The 26,712-nt window shown below is 39.1% G+C and overlaps 1 protein-coding gene across 8 annotated transcripts in view; it reads left to right on the plus strand.

Moving 5' to 3' along the window:
* The first annotated feature begins 1,148 nt into the window (after positions 1-1,148).
* Positions 1,149-26,712, plus strand: part of PWWP2A (PWWP domain containing 2A) — a 35,525-nt gene continuing 9,961 nt past the window's right edge. For 3 of the 8 annotated variants that reach the window (XM_043596905.1, XM_043596916.1, XM_043596935.1), the window contains exons 1-2: positions 1,160-1,830; positions 19,669-20,633. In XM_043596905.1, coding sequence (XP_043452840.1) covers positions 1,247-1,830; positions 19,669-20,633 — 1,549 coding nt within the window. In that variant the 5' untranslated portion in view covers positions 1,160-1,246. Of the gene's footprint in view, positions 1,831-3,024; positions 3,233-6,715; positions 6,786-9,817; positions 15,112-19,668; positions 22,419-25,405; positions 25,494-26,712 lie in introns of those variants that run through there. The other 5 variants (XM_043596885.1, XM_043596878.1, XM_043596926.1 and 2 more) reach the window with 5 other exon arrangements.

Consider the following 26,712-nt stretch of genomic DNA (forward strand, 5'->3'; position numbering starts at 1 on the left):
CACAGGTGCTCAATAATTGTTAGCTATGATTATTTAGAATTTCATTTTTTACTCTCCTTAATACTGTCAACTTTTCTCTCCTCCCTCTGTTGGCAATCGCAGTGCCTACAACCTCTTCTGGAGAATAGGCTGATTCTGAGGTGCAATCTGAAATAAATGGCTTCAGTAGACTCTTCTAGACATAACAAATGAAGAGACTTAAAACGGGAAGAGCGTTAAGGTGGGAGCATTAGGACACTGAAAAGAGTTTTTGAGCCTGTGGCAGAGAGCCCAGGAAAGAAAAAGGTTTAAGCAAGGAACCAGGTGCGTCCACTTTCCAGTGAATTTGGAGACAGCAAACAATGTTCACATGTAAGCCCCTAAATGCCTCAGGACTGCTCTTTGGAACATTCATCAGCTGAACACAGTATGCATGGTGTCCCTCCTCTTTTCATCAGCATTTTCCTACTTTGAAAAAAGTAGGTGCATTGTTCCTAGAAAGTGGAGAGAAGTCAAGGAAAACACTCCTGTGTGTGGCTGGAGTGTCTGTCACGGGGTTATGGAGAATGTCTTGCACATCATTCTCATCTCCAACACCTAGCACGGTTCCTACCCTAGTAGGAGCTCAAAACATGTTTGAAGAATTATTTTCAAACTTTAGATGGCCTTCCAAAGAAGCTTGTCGTGCCTACACGCGGCCGCAAGCAGGTCCGCGCCTAGAAATAACATTTATTCTAAGGGCCTCCGCGCAGGGATTCTTGGGAAGCTGTTCCCCTCGCATACTCCCCTTACTCCTCCCCTCGGTCGCCTTTGAAAGAACTAGCACGCTACGTGATTCTCTCCTTTATCCCACCTCTGAAAGCCTGACTGATAATGGGCAAGAGCGTAGACCAACCATAAAACTTTATTTCCTCTTTCAGCCAATAGAAAGAGGCGACAAGTATGTGGCTCAGCTTTTGTGACTTCCCTCGTCCCCTCACTCCTCCTCTAAGATTCAACATTTGACAACTCATCCCGCCAATGAGAAGTTCCTACTCTGCATGGGAGGGAGGGACTGACTGGGTGATAGACGCCCGCACCTGGCCAATGGAGTATCACAAGTGCGGGAGGGGTATAGGGCGCAACCAATGGCGCGGTGCCAATAACGAGCAGCAGGGAAAGGGCGGGACGAAACTGTTCAAGGGAGGGAGGGGAAGGCCCAGGGAACCAAGCAGCGCTGCTGCCGCCGCTGCAGCCCGAGCTGGAGGAGGGAGAAGCCAGGAAGAAAATGGCGGCCGTGGCTGCAGAGGCGGCAGCGACTGCAGCGTCCCCCGGGGAGGGGGGCGCCGGCGAGGCCGAGCCGGAGATGGAGCCCATCCCCGGCAGCGAGGCTGGCACTGACCCCCTCCCGGTCACGGCGACTGAAGCATCTGTGCCGGACGGCGAGGCCGACGGGCAGCAGTCTTCTCCCCAGGCCGACGAGCCGCCGCTCCCGCCGCCACCGCCGCCGCCGGGGGAGCTCTCCCGCAGCCCGGAGGCGGCGGGGCCAGAGCTGGAAGCTGAGGAGAAGCTGCCCGCTCGGGTGGCGGAGCCGGCGGCAGCCGCGCCTCAGGGAGGGCCCGAGCTTCCACCTTCCCCTGCACCGCAGCCCGAGCAGCCCCCCGCTCCCGAGGAGCGCCAGGAACCGCCGCTGCCCCAGCCCGCAGCCCCGGCGCTCGTGCCGCCGGCGGGCGGGGACTCCGCGGTGTCGCAGCTGATTCCCGGCTCGGAGGTGCGGGTCACGCTGGACCACATCATTGAGGACGCGCTCGTCGTGTCGTTCCGTCTAGGGGAGAAGCTCTTCTCCGGTGTCCTCATGGATCTGTCCAAAAGGTACTGCGCCCGCCCCAGCACGCCCCCAGGCCCGCTTGGTCCCTAGGGAGGGAGCGAGCCGGGACGACCCCTGCATCCCCGGCTCCCGCCGCCTGCACGCCCTCGGGTCCCGTGCGGCGCGGGGCGCGCGCTCCGAGTGGGGCATCAGCGCGAGCCCGGGAGAGGGCGGTCCCTGCCCCAGGTGGGCGCCTGCGAGGGCAGGTGTGTCACCAGGTGGGGGACGCGGGTGCCTGACGGGCTCGCGGAGCTCATCCCTCACCCCTGAGCCCCGTCCCTGACGTGGCCCTGGTGTACCCCCTCTGGGGGCTGGTGGGTTAACGCGAAATGCGGGAGTTTTGCGGAGAACCTGGTGCGGGGGTGGGGGGACGTTGCTTGTGGGGCACTTTTCTTCTTAACCTTTAACGAGGTTTAAGAAAGGGGTTGTGCGTTGGGGTCCCCAGAAGGTTAACTGTCACTCCTTATAGGGGGAAGAGTATTTGTTAGAAATGAACCTCCAGACTGTTTTTCTTACTGTTAGAACTAATTCTCACTAGATAACTGTGCAATAGGGAAGCACATTTGTCTAATTGAAGTGATGGTTTTAAGAAAAGCCTAAAGAAGAGAGATTTTTTTTTTTACCCTGTAATATCAAGATGGTGTGGTATAAAACTGTTCAAATATTGACTTCTAATACTGTAGACATAGTATAAATTTATGTATTAAGGGCAAGAAGGTTGAGTTCACCCATAAGCCTTTGTCTTAGTCATTTTCATCTCTGATTTAAAATGTTTAAGGGCATTGCTTTAAACAGGTAAAGAAGGTGTTCTAAGTCTAGAGTAAAGTTAATCTTTCTATTCTCTTCTTTTGCAGATATGAAGTGCAGAGACTCCCATTCACGGCTCTCCATTCTGTTTCCTGCAACAGCACACACTCTGATGGGTGTCTCACCTGTTTGGAAATGGCTTATTTTAATATGTTTTATTTTAAATTTCTTGTCCTCCCATCAAGATACCAGAGTCCTTTTCCTATTTGGGAGAAAAAAAAAACATTTAAAATACTGAAAGCGCTTGTAAAAAAAAAGAAATGTTGAAGTAGAGTGTTTGGGCAGGGGGGAAGATGGGAGCTGGAGCCTTTACAATTAATTACTTCTGTACATTGTGTAATCTCAAAAAAAAATTTTTTTTTTTGGTTTTTTTTTTTTTTTTTTTTTTTTTTTTTTTTTTGAGAATTTTGGATTAGGACTTTTTGCACTTTTGTTTTCATAGTTAGAAAGCAGAATAAGACCAGTGTGCTTTCTACTGATGCGTTTAATAGTGAAGGAGAGAGACTCAGTAGTGTGTATGCTATTGAATCAAACAGAAATGAAGGCCAGTGATTGTGTGAGAATCTGGATTTCAAATCTGCAAAAGGAAGGTGCAAAAAGGTAAGTTGTTCCTGGCAATGGAATGGATAGTGCTTTTCTCTGTTGAGGTGCTCATGGTGTTGGTGTTTTATTTTATTTTAAAAAATTTTCTTTGATAGGAAATTGCAATTTGTTGTTTGAGTTCTACTTTGCTAACCATGCTTCTTATAGACAGCAATTTCTTTGCTTGAAGGAGGTATTTTTATTGCAAACCTTTTGCATTTTAATGTTTTAAAGTGAAAGGATTCTGTCATTAAAGTTTTTTTTTAAAAGGTCGTTAAGGAAACCATATCAACCTTTCAACAAATACTTATTGAACACATCTGTGACTAAGGCACCGCTTAGTGTTTTGAATGTTATGAGATACAGTCCCTGCCTTCTGGAAGCTTATATATGGGAGGTAGCCGTTGTGGAATTGGTGAGGAAATAACAGAGTTTTTAAAATTTAGCACTTGAAGGAATTATTATTGGACAAATGATTGACTAGTTGGGTATCTCTTTTTCATAATATAATTTGGAAAAATGGATCTGTCCATATATTTTGTAATCTGTGCTTTACCTTGATTGCATACTTGCATGTGCAGTTTGGGGTTAACTGATGATCCAGGAGATAGTCTTCATAGATTATACCATGACTATAGTAATCAGCTGCTTTAAAAACAGTTTGTATCCTATTTGAATTGGCTGTTTAATTAAACCTTTGGCTAAAAATAACAAGAACTTCCTATTGAGTGCTTATTATGTACCAGGCATTGTACCACTTGTTTTAGTCTTTATAACTCTGGTGGTATTTTTCATTTATATAGGAGGAAATTGAAGTTCATTTAATTTGGCCAGTCACTGCGCCTATGGCAAAGTAAGGATTCAAGTGTAGGTTGATCTGATTCTGAAGCCTATACATTTTCTATTTTCATATTAGAAAGTTGGGCTGGCAAATTTTCTTTTAAACAGTAAGTAAAGAATTGCAGATTTCTGAAATTTAGTGCCTATCTTGATTTCAGTAGTTATATGGGATAATACAGAGGGTATGAGTGTTGGAGCCAAGCAGATTCTTCAGTCAGGTAATAACCATGAGACCCTTCTGCTCTGCACCTTCCCCATTTCCTTAGCTGTAAATTGCAGAACACAAAGCAGTCTCTGAAGTCTTGGTTCTTGTTCAAGGAGACAGGAAAGAATTACATTTGGGAGACTCCTAAGTGCCTCAATGTATGTGCATGGTTTTCTTCAATCTTTAAAAGGGCCAGTTAATGCTTTTGATTATTTTATTCTGACATTATGAATGGTACAGAAATGTCTTTTAACGTTGGAAGAGTTGTTCACTATGTAGAAAAGTGTTCAGTCCTAGTGTACAGCTTTTCATATATATGGATTGATCCGGAGTCTGCTTTTGTAAGCATTTGATGTTCTTCACCCTCCTGTCATTGTATTATTTTTTGCCTTATTTTTAGTTATTTGATTGAAGAACACATTTTTGAGGAGAATCTTTTTTGTGGAGAAAAGGAATAGGACACATGTGATTGAAAAAGAAAAAAGAAAGTGGTAGTACCACTTATTGAAAAGTAGATTGATCTGGGCAGAGTGTCAGAGTAATTGGGGTCTGACTCCTGGCGCCAGGCTTTCTAGTTAACACTGTAACTTTGGGCAAATCTTTATGCTTCTTTGGGCTCCAGTCTGTAGTCTGTGAGGATAATTCATTTTTACTTTAGGCAGTTCACAAACCCAAACATTAAACAAACTTCATCCCTCAGTTTATGTATTTGTGTAAAATAAATAGGGTGACCAGGAGGTCTGGTTTTCCTGTACCACCCCAGTTTGATTACTTCCTCCTCATATCTTCAAAGTAGCTTGCTTTGGCTACTATTTAAATGACATGGTCACCTAAAAATGAAGATACTTGAATATCTGGTTAAAAACTGCTTTTATGTAGCTTAGGATTTATGAAACTGAATACCCTTTCAGGCATTCTTTAGTTTATTCTAGGTTCCTCCACTGTTGTTTTATACCCAGCTCTCTTAGGTAGTTTAAATTACATGCCTACTCCTGATTTCATTAGCAATATGTAATGACAATAATACTAGCAGATAAAAATAATCAACTAACCCACAAATTCAGTTTGGTTTTCTTACTCCCTTTTCTTCCTTAATCTTAAGCTTTTGAAATTTTGACATAAATACATTTGTTTCATTTAGCATTATATAATAAGCATTCCTTCAGGTTGCTAAACTATCTTAGTGATTATTTTAGAATAATAAAATCAGTGGTTGTACCATAATTTTCTTTTGTATTTTATTATGGGAAATGAACCTCCTTGTATGTATCATTCTTGCTTTGACGTTCATCAATTCTTAGTCACACTCCTTTCATCATATGCCCACCTCCACTGGATTATTTTGAAGCAAATTCTAAACCTGTTTCTTTACCATAAGAATTTTGGTATAGATCTCTGAAAAGATAAGAACTTTAAAACCATAATTGTACTGTTGTTACCACAGCCCAAATAATGGCAGCAGTTCCTTTCTATTATCCTGTGGCCAGTCAGTGTAAAAATTTCATAGTGCATCTCAAAATTAACATCTCAGTCAGTATCTAAGTTTTGTTCAAATTAGGATCCAAATAAAGTTTATACTTAGTAATTGGTTGATGAGTTTCATAAGTTTTTCTTTGGTAGTTCTCTTGCTGTTACATTTATTCCCTTGCAGTTTATTTGTTAAACCGTTGACTTTGGCAGAACTTTCCACATTCTGGATTTTTTTCCAGTTGCATCCCATTGGATGAATTTTCATGATTTTTAAAAGTAGTTCTTTTCCTTCAGGAGCAAACTGAAGGTGCAACAGCCACAGTCCCCTCAGGACCTCTTTTGAAAGCCTCTCTTCCCTAGTTTGGGTCAGTAGAAATGATACAGGTATCACTTGCCTGCTTGCACACCGTAGACCTATCGCTTAAACACACTTTCAACTTTAATAATTCCAAATATAGAAAAATTTAACCAGTGAAGATTTTCTGCAGAGGGCAAAAGGCTGCAGCCCCAGTTTCTGAAAACGTAGTTTCAGCCTTCTCAATCCCTACCTGAAGGAACAGTATATACCGGGACCTATGGTTTCTAACTACACAGAGGGATCATTTAAATTGTTTATTACTGCTCTCCACATCTTAAAAAGTAGTTCTAAAGCTACTTTGAAATCCTGAAAAATCTCTCTGAATTCCATTTTTTTTGATCTGATATGAATTAAGGAGTCATGAAGTAAATGTTTATGCTTAAAAACCCTGTGCATTTTAATTTTGTGGTACATGCTTATTACAAGTTGCAGCTAGTTACATTTTAGACTTGACCTTTTACAAATATTGACTTGTGTGTGTCTATGGGGTACTGTTGCATTAAAAAGAATTGAGGTGATTTCTTTAAAAAACTTCAGATTTCACTAAGTTCTTAAAACAGTTTGTAGAAAATTTATTTGTTTTTTTTAAGGAAATATAAACCAAGACAATGATTTTCTTTCTTTACAGAGACCATGAAACGTATGGTGCAATAGCTCTACTTTTGGTGGGAAAAATATACAGCCATTCTGGTGAAGCAGTGAGTAGTGGTATTAGTAGCTTATATTAAGCATCCAGGTTGAGAATTTAGGTCCTGAAGTAGTATGCTTGAATGCTTGTGTTGAGTTGTACGTATTTAAAACACTTAAATTTTTATTTTATTTATTTTTTTTTGGTGATTATACTGCTTATATCCCAAGGTGTTGATAAAAGGTTCCCATAGTAAGATAGCACAGAGGCAAGTGCCAACTACTTTCTGACCCAGACAGTTTTAGGACACCCACTACTAAATCAATATATATGTTGTATTGAGAGTGCGCTCTTCCATAGCATGTTGGACTGCAGGATTTTCTTTTTAAGAGGTGATAATTGTTGGACATTAAAAACCTAGTTTGAGTGTAAAGAATCCTGTAACATCATGCTATTAAAAACAGATTTTAAAGCTAAATTTTATAAACTAGATAAACTAGATGTAGACACAAACTATGCCAGGCGTGTTTTATTGGACTTGGGGTTTCTAATGAGGCTAATTTTCAGCCTTTTATATGTAAGACAGACCATACCTCACTATATACTGTTTTAAAGCAAAGTTGATGAAAATCGGCTTAATCTTCCTAAGATCTGTTTTTCTGTGGGGAGCTATTAAAGAGTTTGTGTAGTATGTGCTCATCTTCTCTGTTATGGCTGAGTTGATGTCACATTGATTAAAAAAAAAAGTTCTTCATAGTTATTTGTGCCTATGAAGTACATCCTTATTTCTTGATATTGGCCCTGTTCTTCCTAAATTCCGGATTGATTCAGGAACACATTACCAGCAGAACAGAGCTTGCTCTAGTTAGTGTCTGATCTTGCAAGAGAGTAAGTGGAGGTTAAGTTATACTGGGTGGATTTAACAGAATGTTTTTGCTAAACATGTTGGGCAGTGGTTCTCCAAACAAATGTGCTTAAGCTCCAATTTGCAGTTTTAACCAAGATGATTCTGATGCAGGTGATTCTTGTACCATATTTGGAGATAACTAATATTTAAGGAGTGGTTTTGCCAAAATAGGACCATAAATTTGTTAAACCTGTTTTAAAAGTTACTGGTTAATTTTGATTGGGATGTAATTACAAAGTAAGCAGTACATGTGGAGATGGGCCACTTGTGTGGCAAATCTAGATCCTTAGTATAGAACTGGCAAATAGGTATCCTAAATCTGGTTACCCACTAGAAATTTAGTAGTCTATAACTTTTATCTTTTTTCCTTGGACCAGTTTTATATAGTCACCTTAAAATAGAATAGTGTTTTTTAGCCTTTTAAAACTCATACCTCCAAAATATTTGATTTCACTGTCTGCATATTCCCATCTTCTAGGAAGGTTGCCAATCTTTACTTTCTGTAATTAACAGTAGCCACTATGTATTTCCCACTCTTAAACTAGGTCCTAGGCCAAGCACTTTGTATACATTGTTTTCACTTGACTCTCTGGAAAATCCAATGAAGTAAATTCCGCTAATCCCCATTTCACAGATAAAGACACTAAGGCTCAGAGAGATTAAATAAATTGCCTGAAATTCTAAGTGGTAGATATTAGTAGGTAGTTTACAGATGTCCTTTTTGAACAATATGCAATTCTCTAAGATCAGAAAACAATCATGGTCTAAATCTAATACACTTCACTGTTTTTATCATTACCATTTAGCTTATGATTTTGATGGGGTGGGTAGAAATGATAGATTCCTTGTTCTTCTCTCAACCGGGCAATAGTTGCTTGCTTTTAAAATATGAATTGCTCGGGGGGTGGGTGGTGCCAGGTGGCTCAGTCAGTTAAGCATCTGACTCTTGATTTAGGTTCAGGTCACGATTTCAGTTCAGGTTTGTGAGTTCGAGCCCCGTATCGAGCCCCGTATCGGGGCTCGGTGCTGACAGCGCAGGGCCTGCTTGGGATTCTCTCTCCCTCTTGCTCTGCCCTTCTTCTGCTTGTGTGTGTGTGCTCTCTCTCTCAAATAAGTAAACTTAAAAAAAAAAAAAATGAATTGCTTGGAGCGCCTGGGTGGTTTGGTTGAGTGTTTGACTCTTGGTTTCGCCTGGGGTTGTGATCTTAGGGTTGTGGGTTCGAGGGCTTCACATCAGGCTGCGAGCTGAGGGTGGAGTGGAGCCTTCTTGAAATTACATCTCTCCTGCGCCTCTCCCTGGCTTGCTCTGTCTCTTAAAAAAAAAAAAAAGGGGGGGGGGAATTGCTCTTCACTCCAATTTAGTGAATACTTTGGGCATTTTTGGAAATGGGGTTGGTTCATATATGGTCCTGGGATGTTTTGCCAACTACTGAATAGCTTAATTGGAAAATAATTTGAAGACTAAAATATTGTAAGTTGTTGAACAGCCAGTTTTTGGTAAAATACGAATAGAAAAATAAATTGAATAAATTGTCTTAAAAAGTCTGAGAAATCATTTAGGCCTCTGTGTGGTGGACCCCATTAGACATAATACAAAAGAGATATTAAAAGTACTTAGAATTCATAATAGAAAGTTTGCAAACTGATGAGTGTTCACATTAATGAAAAGGATCCTTTGATACCAGTGTTCATTTTCTTGGGAAGGTGTCAACTGTGTTGCTCCACGTGATGTATAAAAGTGAAGTCAAGATTTGTCTGCTCTTGACTGGTGTTGAGCAGCCGACTTGACACATGCTTCCTGAGTTCCGAGCCCTTCACTGGGCTCCCTGCTGTCAGCACAGAGCCTGCTTCGAATCCTCTGTCCCTCTCTCTCCCCAGCTTGTGCACGCTCTCTCAAAAATAAACAGTTAAAAAAAAAAATCAAGAGTTTACTATTAAGGAGTTAAATAATTTGACTACCATACAGATGTTATTACTATTTTTACTTTGAAAAAGACTGAAGCATATGGGCGCCCGGATGGCTCAGTCAGTTAAGCTTCTGACTTCAGCTCAGGTCATGATCTCGCAGTTTGTGGGTTTGAGCCCTGCATCAGGCCCTGTGCTGACAGCTCAGAGCCTGGAGCCTGCTTGGGATTCTGTGTCTCCCTCTCTTTGCTGCTCCCCTGTTTGCACTATGTGTGTGTGTGTCTCTCTCTCTCTCTCTCTCAAAAATAAATAAACATTAAAAAAAATTTAAAAAAAAGACTGAAGCATAAGTTTATCCATAGTTCTCTCCATCTTTATTTCCAAACTTAGTTATCCAGGTAGGTTTTTAGAGGATTGGTTGAAGGTACATGATTGGGAGCTTAAAATCGAAATTATTAGTGTTTAACTCCCTGACCCCTCCAAAAGCTATCCATATTTTATAAGAGGGTTGAATAGACTTTTCAAAGATTGAGTATATATTTTTTAATTTAGATGTTATTTAAAAATTTTTATGCAGCCTCCCTCCCTACCAGTTAATTTTAAAAGATATTTCCTGGGATTCTAGTTTATAATTGGTGCATGTTTTGTTTTTCTGTTGCTAAAGTCATCCTCCCTCCCTCCTTGCCCATTTGGGTACCCATAGTCCCTGCAGATTGCTCTTTTAATACTTGTAGTTTTTAATTAAAAACATGATCCATATTCACTTATATTTAATAAAATGAATACATTTTAACTTTAATAGTTACCATATATTGTGCCTACTTATTATGTTCTAGGCCCTAAGGTGAGCGATTATGCATATTCTCAATTAATCTAGATGACAGTTCTTTGAAGTTACTTAACTGCAGTTCCAGTATCGAAAAAGCTCTTAAAACTGAACTTTTTTGTTACTTTTTTGGTGACTATTTCATCTATTTATCTATCAAACCTTTACATCTACTTATCCCATTTAGTGTGAATTTTCTTTCATTTCATTGCTGAAGTATTAATATGCTTGATGATAGGCTGCTTGTTATCTCAAAAACCAGAAAAATTCTGAACTGGGAAGGGTGTCTATCTCCACAGGGTTCTGAAAAGAGCGTATAGAGCTGTCAGCTCCTCCTCTCCCTTAGTGGGGAGTGGAGGTGGAAGAAAGAGGATAAGTAACTTGATGAAACGGAGGTAGTGGTCGTAGCAGCAGCAGTGAGGAACCTGACTTTGGTTAACTGCACGGATTCATGTGCTGGCTCTACTACGTACCAGCGTGTGATCGTGGGAAGATTACTTAACCCTGTCTAAAATGGGGACAGGTCTAACACTTCACTAAAAGCGTTGTGGTGATGAAATCAATTAGTGAAAATAAGTATATATTAGAATAGTTGTTAGCATATAGTGAGTGCTATATGTATTAACTAAGTGGCAGATGTAAGCAATATGGTTTCGCTTGACTAGACACTCACCGTAAATCCTGTTATGTTGCAGTGTAATCTTTACCTTTAAAACACCTTAAAAGGACCGTAGAAGCTTCAGGTGATACCTGTGACGTATAACTTGGCCTTTTAATAAAGAAGAGTGACAGTTACATTTTACTAGGGAATGAGTAAGTAGGAGATGCTTGCAAAATATATGGTGTGGTGTATTTTTTTTTTTTTTTTTTTACGCACTGCCGCTTGGGGCAGATGGCTTTTGAGGAAATTTTGGGCTTTGTCATGAAGAAAAAGATACAGTCTCAGAGAAATTTAGTCCTTCTAGTGTTTCTACTTACTATATGCTTTTAAAACATTGAATAGGGCTTAGCTTTGAGAATGACATATTTCAGTGATGGAAAAGAATATAATTTTGTGCTTTTCTTTACACTTATTAAATGATAGAACAAGACTAGCATGGCTGAGCCTGTTTTTATTTTTTTAAATTTGTTTGAGAGAGGGAAAGCACAAGCAGGGGAAGAGCAGAGGTTGGGGGGGGGGGCAGGGAGAGCTGGACCTTGGTCCTGTGACTGTGAGATCATGACCCTAGCTGAAACCAACAGTCAGTTACTTAACTGAGCCACCCAGGTGTCTCTGAGCTAAAGTTTTATCAAAATGATGGAGACACTTCCGATCCCATCACTGTACAATCAGAAGCCTTCATTGGTCTTGTCCTTTTTGCGGGGGGGGGGGGGGGGCAATAAAAAAAAAAGTTTAGTTTTGAGAGTGTGAGTGGGGGAGTGGCAGAGAGCAAGAGAGAGGGCAGAGAGAGAGAGAGAGAGAGGATCCAAAACAGGCTCTATGCTGACAGCAGAAAGCCCAACTCAGGGCTGGAACTCAGGAACCTCAAGATCATGACCTGAGCCAAAGTCAGATGCTTAGTGAGTGGACTGAGCCATCCAGGTGCCCCTTTCTTGGTTTTGTTTTAAGTGACTAGTTTTCTCTCTTCACCATCCTCTCACCGAACTTTCATAGCAGTGCCCTCCCTCATGCACAGTGTCTCCGGCATGTGTTCTCTTTCCGCCAGATGGATTATCTTTGTTATTGCCTGTGTAAGCTGAATTCTTACCTCTCTCCTATGGAATAGGGAATCAGGTTGCTCTGTGGTGACTCCTAGTGCATCTGGTCATCTGCTGATTTTTTTGTGACACCTGTTCACTGTTTCTCTTTTCTTTTCTTTCTTTTTCTTTTCTTTTTTCTTTTTTCTTTTTCCCTTTTCTTTTCTTTTCTTTTCTTTTCTTGCTTTTCTTTCATTTTTGAGAGATAGAACAAGTGTGGGAGAGGCAAAGAGAGAAAGAGGGAGACATAGAATCTGATGCAGGCTCCAGGCTCTGAGTTGTCAGCACAGAGCCTGGCCTGGGGCTCAAACCCACCAGCTGTGAGATCATGACCTGAGCCGAAGTTGGACCCTTAACTGACTGAGCCACCCAGTCGCCCCAGTGTTTCACTTTTTTAAACCAGCTTAAATTGGTTACCAGCATTCACAAATGGGTAACCGCTTTTTACCACTCCCTGTTTCACTCTTCAGTAAATCTGTCTAGGTCCTTCTCGGTGTAGGCCATTTCCTACAAAGCTCATTGCCTGGTCACTAATCCACTGATTTCTTCCCTCTCAAGTCTGTAGTTTTTTGGCAACAAGTATTACATTCTGGTCTTGCCTACTGAAGTTGGGTTCTAGGACTGAGGCTTGGTTTTATACTGTGAATAATTAGCATAGTTGTATCTGAATATAGATTTTGTGCTTAGTGGTACTTGAAGTGCATTTGTTGGCATTTCTGCTTAAGTAGGACAAATTTTTGTTTTTAAGTAGGCTCTGCATCAGTGTGAGGCTTGAACTTATGACCCTGAGATCGAGAGTTGCGTGCTCTACTGACTGAGCCAGCCAGGTGCCTCCAATTTTTCTTTTTTATGTACCTTCTTTGCTTAAATGTTTTGGTGGAGTTGAGGTGAACTAAATTTAAGATTATACCTTTTAAAAACTAATTAAAAATTTTTTTTTAATGTTTATTTATTTTTGAGAGACAGAGCGCAAGTGGGGAAGGGGCAGAGAGAGGGAGACACAGAAGCCGAAGCAGGCTCCAGGCTCTGAGCTGTCTGCACACGGCCCGATGCGGGGCTCGAACTCACAAACTGCGAGATCATGACCTAAGCCGGAGTCGGGAGCTTAACCGACTGAGCCACCCAGGTGCCCCAATTAATTTTTAAAACCTTTTTATCTTAAAATAATTTCAAACACAGCAGAGAACTCTTATAATAAGCCCTTTATCTAGATTCACTAATTTTTTAGCATTTTGCCATGTTTGCTTTATTATTCTTTAAATGTATTTTTTTCTTGAACTATTTTGAGAGTAGGTTGCATACATCATTGTCCTTTACCTCTTAATACTTGTGCATTTATTTCTTAAATCAATATAGTTTTCAAATCCAGGAAACATTCACAAAGGACTTTTAATTTGCAGCCCATATTTCATTTTGTCAATTTTCCCAATAATGTCCTTTAAAGCTTTTTTCCTCCTCCAGTAAATGACCATGTATTGCATTTAGTTGCCATATAATATAGTCTACATGTAATAGGGACTTTTCCTCAATATTGGTTTGTCTGATAGTTGCTTACGTGAGGTTCAAGCTATACAGGCAGGGCGGTGTTCTCAGGGCACCACGTCTGCAGGCACATAATCCTTATTTGCCCTCATTGGTGCTGTTCACTTGGATTGTCCTCAGGTCAAGGTATTGTTCTGTTATTCCTCAGTGTAGTGACTCTTTCCCTTGCACTAATCATTCCATTACTACCATGAAAATATACTGCTCATCAAACTTTTCCCTTCTGTATTAGGTAGATATATAATTAAAAATTCTTTTTAAATTTTAAAAGGCGCATATTGTGTTCCATCCTAACCAGTTTTAAGTGTGTAGTTCCGTAACTAGTGTTAAGTAGGTTCACGTTGTTGTGAAACAGATCTCCAGAACTTTTCAGTCTTCTAAAACTAAAACTCTAGACCCATGAAATAACTCCCCATTTCCCCTTCCCCCAGCCCCTGACAACCACCATTCTACTTTGTTTCTCTGAATTTGACTGACTTAGATGTCTTATAGTGGAATCATATGGTATCTGTTTTGACTTATTGCACTTAGCATAATGTCAAGGTTTATCTTTATGTTGTAACATGTGACAATTTACATTTTAAGGCTGAATAATATTCCATTGTATGTACATACCACATTTTATTTACCCATCTGTCTTTTGATGGGCACTTGGATTGTTTCCACTTCTTAGCTATTGTGAATAATGCTGCTATGAACACAGGTGTGCAATTATCTCTTTGAGACCCTGTTTTCAGTTATTTTGGATATATACCCAGAACTGTGTGTACAGGCGTGAAGTTTTAATTTTGGGGGGCTTAGAGGCACATTTTTATTTTGTAAAATTTTCGGTTGTGTACAGCTTATTAATTTCATTTGTCCTAAGATTAAATTTTGACATGATAACCAATCTCCAGAGATGTAATGTGAACCAAAATCGTGCTTTACGGTTTCCTCCTTTATGAGTTAGCCTGTTGCTAATTTAAGGAAGAAGTGATTTCTGAAAACATCTACTTGACTTGAAATAAATCAGGATTATTATTTTTCAAGTGGTTAACTGCATATAATTTTTTTCCTACTGTAGATTCTTTAAGAGAACATAATTCTGGGAAGGAAAAGTTTATTTTTGTTTTCTGTTTATTGGAGGGAGGTCTGGTTCAGCCAGAACACTGGGGTCTGTCTCAGCTAACCTCCTGAATTATTTTCTGAGTGTTGAATTCCTCGGGACCCCTGTTTGCTTGCCTAAAATAGGAATACCTTAGTTTTTTGTTTCTTTATTTTTACTGTACAATATTTTTAAAAGAATTTCCTCCTACAGTTGGAGCTTGGCAACCAGAATTTGAAGGAAGAAAATGAGAATCAGTTGTGCACTGTTAAACTGTTGTAAGCAGGAAGGAAAAGAGTATAATCCTAGGTCAGAGATGAGGTGATTGAGGTTGCTGTGAAGTTAATGCAGATAAACAAAATACCGGCATTTAAAAAACACTTTCAGAATAAGAGGTAAGAGTTGTTGGTAAACATTTTTTGCTTTGTTTGAAGTGTTCCTGTGGAAAGGGAATTTGAATGATAATTTTTACTCTAAGAAGTGATGCCTAATTTAGGTATAGGATTGATTGGTAATGCTAGAAATCTTAAGCAAATATCATAATTTTATTACTGGGTGATTAAGAGCTTCATTTAGTCAAAGCTAGAATCCTCCATGGAATTCAGACCTCTAAAGTAGAACCCAAATATTAGAAAACATTCTTATCATTCCTCTAATAGTCACATTTTGAATTTTGCTGTATTAAATACTTTATATTACATTGGTTTCACCTTTACATTAGCTGAGGATACTTTTCCTTTCTTTCTTGCCTTGACACAAAATAACAAGCACCAGTATTCTCCCTCCTCAAGATTTTGGCATTCATTACTCCAAAATTATTAAGAAGATAACTAGTTTTAAAACTTAATTTTATAGATTCACAGGAATTTGCCAAGATAGTTCAGAGAGGTCTCTGGTGTACTTCACCTGGTTTTCCTCGGAAGCTATTTTTATTTTTTAAAAAAGTTTTTAAAAGATTAAAAAACAAATTTTTTTTTAAGTTTATTTTGAGAGAGCGAGCTTAGGTGGGGAAGGGGCAGAGGGAGAGAGAGAATCCCAAGCAGACTCTGATAGTGCAGAGCCCGATGCGGGACTCAAACTCACAAACCACGAGGTCATGACCTGAGCTGAAGTTAGGTGCTGAACCGACTGAGCCACCGAGGCACCTCTTTAAAAGATTTTTTTTGTTTTTATTATTAATTTCTTTAAAAGATTTTTAAAGTAATCTCTGTACCCAACATGAGGCTCAAACTCACAATCCTGAGATCCAAAGTCACATATTCCAGCAACTGAGCCAGCCAGGTGCCCCAGTAGCTTTTTTTTTTTTTTCTTAATTTTTTTTAAAGGTTTACTTATTTTTGAGAGCGAGAGAGAGCGAGTGAGCAGGGGAGGGGTAGAGAGAGAGGGAGACACAGAACCTGAAGCAGAATCCAGGCTGTCAGCTGTCAGCACAGAGCCCACTGCAGGGGCTTGAACTCACAGGCCATGAGATCATGAGCTGAGCCAAAGTTGGGATACTTTACTGACTGAACTAGCCAAGGTACCCAGGAGCTATTTTTAATTAAGCTATAATACCTGAATATTTTTCCTTTAGAGTTTTTGGGTAGTGGTTAAAGATACTGAAAATAGGTAAGGGTTAGGATGAGTCCCTGATACATTAATACCTTTGTGCTGCACAAAGAAGGGGTGAGGAAAAGAGGAAAGATGCTTTGTGTCTTATTTATTACTCAAGTATTTGTGAAAAGTTCTTTTAGAAAAAGCTCAGGCAAGGGATGTTAGTCAGCCTTCCACCTCTCCGTGATTGAAGTCTTCCTCTGCTGAGGTCACCCTTTGAACACTCAAAGGAGACCTAAATACCTTCACCTTAGAAAAAGCGAAAGCAAAAGTTCTTGTTAAAAATTTAAATTCTGCCTTCCACCCTAGGGGAGGGTCTTAGGATTGTCTTGTGGCAAGGGCTTAGGAATCTCCATTTTCAACCACCACAGAGTATTATGTTGCAGATTTTGAGAAATTAGATTTTGTGATTTTTTTTTTTTTAAGACCTGACCTTTTTTTTCTTTTTTTTTTTAAATCCATGCCCAACCTGAGGTTTGAACTCATGACTCTGACTGAGATCAAGAGTCACATGCTCTACTGACTGAGCCAGCCAGGTGCCCCAAGAGGGTATAGTTTTGTAGCTACTTTATATTCTTACTAAGGTTACAGTATCGTAAATTAGTGGTTTTCAAACTTTTGAGCATAGTTACAAATATATTTTATGTGAGCATCTGTATATACATACATAGATGAAACGGATTCATTGCAGTTTCATATATTTACACTCTGATTTTAAAAATTTAAATCATAGTTGTGATCCTAGAAATTGATATCTCAACCAGCATCTCCACCCTTAGTTACTAAGTGTTGCCCATGTTAGGGAGACATAGTAGGGAGACAACTGAGATGGAGTGGTACGTTGATACCCCTTTTCTTCTTAAAGTGATTTAATCTTTCTGGTCCTTTGAGAAAGTTTCCTTAACAAATATTTTTCTGCTTTTGCCAGTCATGCACCACTCACAGTTATCAGCTTGGCTCCCCCCACCCCCACCCCCTCTTTCGGTGCCATATTACACAATGAAGTGCCTTCCTGTGTTAGTAAAAAAAAAACAAAACATTTAATGCTTGTATTTTATATGCTTAAGAGGGAAAGGCGAGGGAAAAACCCCAGGTATGAAATTAATGTTTTTATTAAACTCTCTGAGCAAAAATATCAGATTCCACAGCTTATTTGATATAAAGTTCTAAAATAATTGGCTAGATCATCCCACTTTGAGATTATAAATTAAGGTTATAGAAATGTTCCTTAAGTCTAGTAAATTAGTTGAAAATAGGATCAAATTAATTAAATGAAGTAAATTTTAGTCAAGAAAAATGGCTGACCTTTTCCTGTTAATCCTTACCTGAATCCTTAGTGGTAGGAAATAGTGTTACCCATTTACACAAAAACTATTATCTAGTGAGGTTTAGTAACACCTATGGATATAGAGTTGGTAAGAACAGGTGTGAAAGTTTACCTCAAACATTAGGATGATTATGGTTTTAGTTATGCCTAATAAAGGAATGGCATGTTTTTTTTGTTCCACTGTGAAAACACCATGTGAGAGTGCAGGGGGGCAAAATGATAGCTTCTTAAATGGTAGAAATTTTATTGCTAATACCAGTTGTGGTTCTCACCATAGATAAGTTACATTGTTTTATATAGCTCTATGTTAAAATCCAAGAATCACCTGTCTTGTTCTGTCATCTTGAAAAAGTGGTCATTGAGCATATAAGAGAACAGGCTAAATGCCCAGAGTGCCTTGCAAGTAAATAGCAAGCCAACATTAAGTACTAGATACTAGAATAGAAAGCCACTTGGCAAAGTCTGATAGAGGAGAGTGTCCTTTGTGGATTAGCCCAGATTCAAATTTGCCCCACCCTAGGTAAAAGCTTTCCTCTTCCTTTGTAGTTTGTAAGTATTTCTCTCAAACTGTTGGTTTGTGGTCACCAAATAGAAGACTTCAGGAAGAAAATGATTTGGGTGTTAGAACCAGATAGAATTTAGTGGTGTTGGCTCTTACTATATCCCTGTCCGCGTTTGGGTGTGTTTATAGTCCTAAGAATGTAATCTCAACATTTCTTCCCAACAGAGATATTCTGAACCCTTTGGGGGACATAAGGACATTTTAGAGAGTAGAGAGTATGAGAACCAAGACTCATTCTCATGAAAAACAGACATGTAAAACATTCGCATCTTATGAGTTCAGGCTGCCTGAAGCTGGTCCGTGGGTTCTAAGCACCTCTGCCTTAAAGGATTGACATTAGAATTGTATTCACTGGTATTCAAACAGCATCAAATAGTGCTTAAAAGTAATGTGTTAACATGTATATGATGACATTTTTTTGGTAGTGTGACTTTATTTTTATGTGCAGGAGTCTGAGTGTGGCAAGTTTAGCTTTAAGAGTTCTTGATGTTTAGCCCAGGAGGATTAAACCACAGTGATTTCTAAGTCTACATGAGAAACAAGGTTATGTTGACCCCTGTTTTATTAGAAACGGAGAATTGTAAAGATTCATGTTCTGTACCAGTGCTTTGCAAATTTGGTCGGGACCAGTTTTAAAATCCATGTAATGTGTCATATTACATAATATGAGGTTAAAAGTATTTAGTGAAACTGTGGCATGTCTATTTATATATGTATACATGCATGTATACATAAATGTTTTAGATTGCAGTGTGAAAATATTTTTTTAATGTGTGATGTGTGTTTTAAACAGTTAGAAAGCCACAGCTCTATACCTGTCTGCTTGTGTGCTAACTTGAGCATCTGAATGTCTCATATTTTTATGATTTTGCGGGGCAGGAGGTAGATGAAGGGCTGAAGAGTTAGGGTGCAAGATGAGTTAAGGGAGCACAGCTGTCTTTGAGTCTTTAGTGATTAAACAAAGTTGAGATGGGGTTTTACTGATTCAGTGTTTTGGGATAGTTAAGGCTGAATTTGTTTTGTGAAGCTTTTGAAAGCTCATATAACCAGAGAGAGATATGTATGTTGCAGATTCATAGTCGCATTTACTAGACTTGCCCGTAGTCCAGCGAATGTAATATCAAATGTCATTTCATATTAAGCTACCTGATAGAATGAATGCCTTTCTGATCCAAGACTGAAAGGTCTGTTTTAAATAATCTCAGTTATTCTGGCACTGCTTAGAACAATCGTTTGAGTTTATACCTAGACATATAATCTGTTTAGCCCTAAGATATGGGACCAATGAAAAATTGAAGGGCTTTGGGATTTTGGGTGTGAGGTGGTCAGTTGGTATTTGTTTTTATTCTTTAATATGAAATAGTTTTCAGGAAAGCCATACAAACAAACATTAGGTGTTGTTGCAGTTTAAGAAACTGAATCTTAGACACTTACTTAACGACTTCTTTTTTTCTTTCATTTCTTTCCAAGGTTTGGGCCCCATGGGATCCCTGTGACAGTATTTCCCAAAAGGGAATATAAGGACAAACCTGAAGCCATGCAGCTCCAAAGTAATACATTCCAAGAAGGGACGGAAGTCAAGCGTGAAGTGAACGGTGCTGTTCCTGATGACCCTTCTCCAGTCTCGCCTCCCGAGCCGAGCCTGGCTGAAAGCCTGTGGACTTGCAAACCACCACCTCTCTTCCATGAAGGAGCACCTTATCCTCCCCCTTTGTTTATCAGGGACACATATAACCAGTCAATACCTCAGCCACCTCCTCGGAAAATCAAGCGACCCAAACGAAAAATGTACAGGGAAGAGCCTACTTCAATAATGAATGCTATTAAACTACGACCCAGGCAAGTCCTGTGTGACAAATGTAAAAACAGTGTTGTTGCTGAAAAAAAGGAAATTAGAAAAGGTAGCAGTGCAAGTGACTCTTCTAAATACGAAGACAAGAAACGGAAAAATGAAAGTGTAACTACTGTGAACAAAAAACTGAAAACTGACCATAAAGTGGATGGGAAAAACCAAAATGAAAGCCAGAGAAGAAATACTGTGGTTAAGGTTTCCAGTATTGCTCACAGCAGAGGCAGAGTAGTCAAAGTTTCTGCTCAGGCAAATACATCAAAAGCTCAGTTAAGTACTAAAAAAGTGCTCCAGAGTAAGAACATGGATCATGCAAAAGCTCGGGAAGTGTTGAAAATTGCCAAAGAAAAGGCACAGAAGAAGCAGAGCGAAACCTCTACATCCAAAAATGCACACTCAAAAGTCCATTTCACACGTCGATATCAGAGTCCTAGCTCAGGTTCCCTTCCACCCCGGGTTCGTTTAAAACCACAGAGGTACAGGAATGAAGAGAATGACTCTTCTTTGAAGACAGGACTTGAGAAAATGCGGAGTGGCAAGATGGCACCCAAGCCCCAGTCTCGCTGCACCTCCACCCGCTCAGCAGGTGAGGCCCCTTCAGAAAATCAGAGTCCCTCAAAAGGCCCCGAAGAGGCCAGCAGTGAGGTTCAGGACACCAATGACGTGCTTGTGCCTGGTGAGCGGGATGAACCACAGACACTGGGCAAAAAGGGCAGCAAAAGCAGTATCTCTGTTTACATGACCCTAAATCAAAAGAAACCTGACTCTTCCAGTGCTTCCGTGTGTAGCATTGATAGCACAGATGATTTGAAATCCTCCAACTCTGAGTGTAGTTCTTCTGAAAGCTTTGATTTTCCTCCAGGCAGTATGCATGCACCTTCCACCTCCTCCACTTCCTCCTCTTCAAAGGAAGAGAAAAAGCTCAGTAATTCCTTGAAAATGAAAGTCTTTTCCAAAAACGTCTCTAAATGCGTCACACCAGATGGCAGGACCATATGTGTAGGGGACATTGTTTGGGCCAAGATCTATGGCTTTCCTTGGTGGCCAGCCCGTATTCTTACTATAACTGTGAGCCGGAAAGATAGCGGCCTTTTAGTCCGACAGGAGGCCCGTATTTCATGGTTTGGGTCTCCAACAACCTCTTTTCTTGCTCTTTCGCAACTCTCCCCCTTTTTAGAAAACTTCCAGTCACGCTTTAATAAGAAGAGAAAGGGCCTGTATCGCAAGGCTATCACAGAGGCGGCTAAGGCTGCCAAGCAGCTGACCCCTGAAGTGCGGGCTCTGTTGACACAGTTTGAAACGTGAACATGGACAGTAAGGTAGGCAAGAACCATCGGAAGGCGCCACAGATTTTCTAGTCTAGTTAGGAGTAACTTCTACAAAATAGCTTGGCCAAATCGGAGAGAGAAATTGTACTCAGTTGGCTGCTTTTTTATACTTACCTTATAGCCATTTTTAGACTGAGAAGCTAAAATTGAACAAGCAATCAATTTGTCTTAAGGAAGTGAGATTTCAGCAGTATTTTTCAGTTTTGAAGTCAAACCATCCCAAGGCATAGGAGCCATAGCCTCAACTGAAAATGAATTTTTGCAGGGACTGTTAATTGCCATTTGTACCTTGTACTGTATGTGTGTATATTTATATATATATACACACACATACATATATGTGTGTATATGCATACATACATATATACATACATACACACATACACATATATATGTATGTGTGTATATATATATATATATATAAGATAGAGCCTGTCACTATGTGACACAGGTTGCATATTTGGGATTGCAGTAAGGGCTGGTGAGCTGGGGGCGGGGGGTGGTAATAGTGTGGATATTTAATGACGTCTTGTTTTTAATTAATGAACACTTAGCCTTTCTATGTGCATAATGGCGCAAGAGTTTGATACTTAGGTGTTTGACAGACTGAGATGCTTGCTATTCAGTTGCAGACTGGGCAAAGAGCCTGGTATTTGGGGTTAAGACTTTCAAGGCTGACTAGGTTTTTGAATCATCACTCTCTTTTGTCCAATGGGGATTTAACAAAAACTTTCAAATTCCTGGTTTGGGAGTTTAGGTAGGTTTGTCTTTGGATGTGTAAATAGTTGATTGCTAAATTTGGTCAGATTTCTCCTGACTGGCTGTTCCTAAATTCTTAGGATACGTCCTGGTAAATTACACTTTGTGAATTAATTGTCATATGTGTAATTGTTGCATTTTGGATGTACCTAATTTGATAATTTTTAAAAGATATTTCCGTTTAAGGTATCTGTTTGCAGGTCAGAAAATGAGAAAATGTAATTGTGTAATGCTCTGAAATGTAAAAAAAAAAAAAAAAAGCTGTAAATAAAATCGACTAAATCCAAATTATTTGTGTGTGTTTCTCAAAAAGCTTTGAAAAATTTCAAGATGGTAGAAAATTATTTGTTAGTGTGTAGAGGAGATGAAAAAAATCAAACTTTTATTTTCCTATTTGTCCTATCAGAGAAAATATCTGAGTATAGATGAAATTCAAGTAAGTGATCCTCATAACCTTAAAATGAAGTTTTATAGCATATAGGTCTGATGTGCTTCTAGATTTGAGACACTCTTCCCGCCAATTTCTCATAAACGTGTGGGGTTAATTTTCCTCATTTTTAGCCTTAATATTTCATCACATGGTTCTTGTAATTACAACCAGTCTCTCTTCCACCTGGTCTTCTGCCTCAGGTATCCTTGCTTTTGGGGCTAGTAATTTAGATCACTATTTTTCTACATGGTCCATGTAGATTTAACTTTCCATTTTTAGCTTTTCATTGTTAGTGAAAAGTAGATCTGATTGCCTGTGGAGGCAAGTTTATCCCAAGACTTTTCAAGTTGCTTTCATTTTTTTGTGTGTGTCTAACTTTTAAATTTGATGCAATATCAATTTGACATGGAAAATTGAAAATTTTAAGTAGAGCAACTTTTTGTGTAATTCTAAGTAATCCAATTTGAAATCTCTTAGTTACCTATGGAATTAATGGAGATTAAAATCCATAATCTGTCAGCTTCCTTAAGGTTATGGACTTCTATGATTTATGCACTGATTTCTGCAAAAGCAAGTAGAATTTCTTCTGGGGAACTCAGTCAATGCTTTTTGATTATAATAAACACACAATTGAAAAAAACAATGTTGCACTTGAATAGAACATATTCTTTCCTGCAAACAGAAACAACTATACTATTTTTAAAATTCTTTGATTATAACAGGTTGAAAGACGTTCACAGCGTGATTGAGGGGTTTTAAGGAATTAAAATATTTTTTTGGGTATTTGTTTCAGATTAATGAACTTGTTCATTCAGATATTTTTGAAAGTTTGAAATCTAAGGTTCAGAAAGATTTAAACAGGGCAAAGCAAAAAGTCCCTTAAAATATGTAATTTCAAGGCTTCATGTAATGATCCAGGTGAGTTTTATCTTAACGCAGTGGGTTTGACTGTGGATATTGCTAATAAGTAGTCAGAAGCTTTGGCAAATGTGCTCTGGTTGCATAAACCGAATTTGATTTATTTCAGAAGCCATGGAGAAAAAGAGTAACAAAGTCCTGGTTGTTGAGTAAAATAACATCCAATTTTATGTAGTCCATACCACTGAGGGAAAGGTTGAAATATAATCAGTAATGTGCATGATCTCTAATTATCTTGCCAAATACTCCCTCTGTTTTAAACTGTGGCACATTTCATTTGAAGTTTCCATAGGGGAAGAAACTTTAAAGAACTGCTTAATCTTAAAATCTGTATATTCTAAACACTAACCCAACAGCTGCATAGTAGTGTTTCATTCAAATGGAGATTAAAAAAAATTTGAGTATAGTTGACACACAGTGTTACATTAGTTTCAGGTGTACAGCATAGTGATTCATTTTCTCTGTACGTTATACCAAATAGAAATTTCTTAAACAGCTTAATGTATCCAGTAGAGATGGAGATAGAGTTGAATTGGATCATTGTAGCCATTTTCCTTTTACATTTTTCTTTAAAGTGGTCAAGAAGGAGGCATGTACTCTTTGTATGGAGATAACCAAAAGTGGTTTTTTTCCCCTGGCAGAGAGAAAACTAGGCTTAGACATCTCCAGTGGTCTAAAAGTGGCTTAGAATAAAGGATTAACAAGGGGAGAAACCAAGTAAAAAAGAGGTGTAACAGCGAAAGATGTCTTTATTTCTAGAATTGGTCAGAAATTTAAAGCATCAGAGTATCTTTCTCTAGTTTCCCAGAACAGCCAAGTGTTAATCTAAAAGGGGTATCTTTTCGACTCATTTATAGATGTGGAACCAGAGATCAGCAAAATAGGGAAAGTAGAATTCATTAGTCTGGAGCCCACTCATATGACTTGATGGACATGTATGTCCTATGTGCTTTTGACGGGAAAAATCTGTGAATAGTAACTAAGTTCATACTAAGTAGAATAGACAAGAATATAGGTATGAAGACAGACTGAAGGCAAAGAAAATGAAAGTGCTACCAAAATCAATTAAACGTGTATCTTCATTAGTGGGTTTGAGTTTCTAACTTACAAAATATTGACTTGCACCCCTATTTTGAACAGGTCATACTTAACGTTGGTTATGTTGAAGGAAAGATAGACATTTGCATTCCTTTACCTACATATACAAGTCCTTTATATAGAATAACTGAATTGGGAATTAGAAAACAGGCCTACCTCAGATACTGGGTTCAGTTCAGACCACCCAATAAAGTGAGTCATGAATTTTTTAGTTTCTTAGTGCATATACAAATTATTTCTATTCTGTTACAGTCTGTTAAGTGTTCAATAGCATTGTGTCTAAATAATGTATATCTTAATTTAAAAAATAGCTTTATTGCCAAAAATTGCTAACCGTCTGAGCTTTCAGTGGGTCTTTTTCCTGGTGTGGAGGGTCTGGCTTCAATGTGGATAGCTGCTGACCGATCAGGGTGGTGGTTGCTGAAGGTTGGGGTGGCTGTGGCAATTTTCTTAAAATAAGAAAATAGTGAAGTTTGCCACATCGATTGACTCTGCTTTTCATGAACGATTTATCTCTTTGTGGCATGTGATGTTGTTAGATGGCATTTTACCCACAGAAGAACTTTCGAAACTGGAGTCAGTCCTCTCAAAGTCCGTTTATCAGCTACGTTGATGTCATAGTCTAAATCTTTTGTTGTCGTGTCCACACTCTTCACAGCGTCTCCACCAGGAGTAGATTCCATCTCAAGAAACACTTTCTTTGCTCATCCATAAGAAGCACCTCCTCATCTGTTAAAGTTTTATCACGAGATTGCAGCAACTCAGTCCCATCTTCAGGCTCCACTTCTAATTCTAGTTCTCTTGCTATTTCTGCCACATCTGCAGTTACTTCCTCCACTGAAGTCTTGAACCTTCAATTTGTAAAAAAACCAGTATCTGCGAAGCGTAGTAAAGTGAAGCGCAATAAAACGAGGTATGCCTGTACCTTAAGAAATCTATAATTTGGATCTAAAATTAGATTTTTCCTTTTAACTTATGGATTTTTCTATGGTTTCTGCTGTATTGGTTCATTTTTGTTTAGTACTCCTAGCAGAGAAGGGACTGGCAAATGTCTAGAAAAGTTGATAATGTTTTGATTCAGGATATTTGGATTTGGGCCCAGTGAAGGCCTCCATAGGGGATTTGCTAGAAGAGAATGAAGACCCTCAGTTGGGGCAAACTTAGCGTTTGCTTTGGGATGGTATTAGGATGGTGGCAGTGAAGATCATCTCTGATTGAGATGCCTGATACAGGGAATTCAGAAATAGAACCAGAAAGAGCTGGTGCCATGCCAACTGCCAGGAGAAAATAAAAACAGCTAAGCTGAATTACTTACCTTTACCTGGTTCTGACTGAGTTAATAGGCCCTTCATATTCTGTGTTTACAGTTCGTGTATGCCCTCACTAAACAGAGTGCATAGAATTTAAAGAAAGAAAGCTTTAGCAATTTATGTGCTCTGTTGTGCTATTCTGAATAAAGGAATAGAAGGTTTAAAGTCATAGTGATATAGATGGTCTCTGTAGGGTTAGTTTTCCAGGATGTCTTAGTGTCTCTCCCATGGATAGTTGGTACCAAGAAGAGAAGCAAGTCTTCTTGTTTAGTCTCTACTCAAGAGACTTCATATTTATAGACTCAAGGATTTTTTTTTTTTTTGAACATTTACTTATTTTTGAGAGAGCATGAGTGGGAGAGGGGCAGAGAGAGAGGGAGACACAGAATCCAAAGTAGGCTCCAGGCTCTGAGCTGTCAGCACAGAGCCCGATGCGAGGCTCGAACCCATGGACTATGAGATCATGACCTGAGCTGAAGTTGGATGCTTAACCAACTGAGCCACCCAGGCGCCCCAGTATAGACTCAAGGATTTTTTCCCTTTCCTTGTGACTTTAGGTGGAAATTATTTTCTTCCTTCATATACATACACAGAACACTATAATTTGTTAGGGTTTTTTTTTTGTTTTGTTTTGTATTTTAAAAATTAAGTACACCTCACATAAAATTTATTTTAACCATTTTTTTAAAAAGTGTATGGCTCTGTGTCATTAAGTACATTCACATTGTGTACCCATCACCATCTTTCCACTTGTAATTTGGATTTTGATCGAAATCTTTTACATCTGGACTGATAATTTCCAAATAGCTTCTAGAACAGTAA

This window comes from Prionailurus bengalensis, chromosome A1 (assembly GCF_016509475.1).
Source record: "Prionailurus bengalensis isolate Pbe53 chromosome A1, Fcat_Pben_1.1_paternal_pri, whole genome shotgun sequence".
NCBI classification, from domain to species: domain Eukaryota; kingdom Metazoa; phylum Chordata; class Mammalia; order Carnivora; family Felidae; genus Prionailurus; species Prionailurus bengalensis.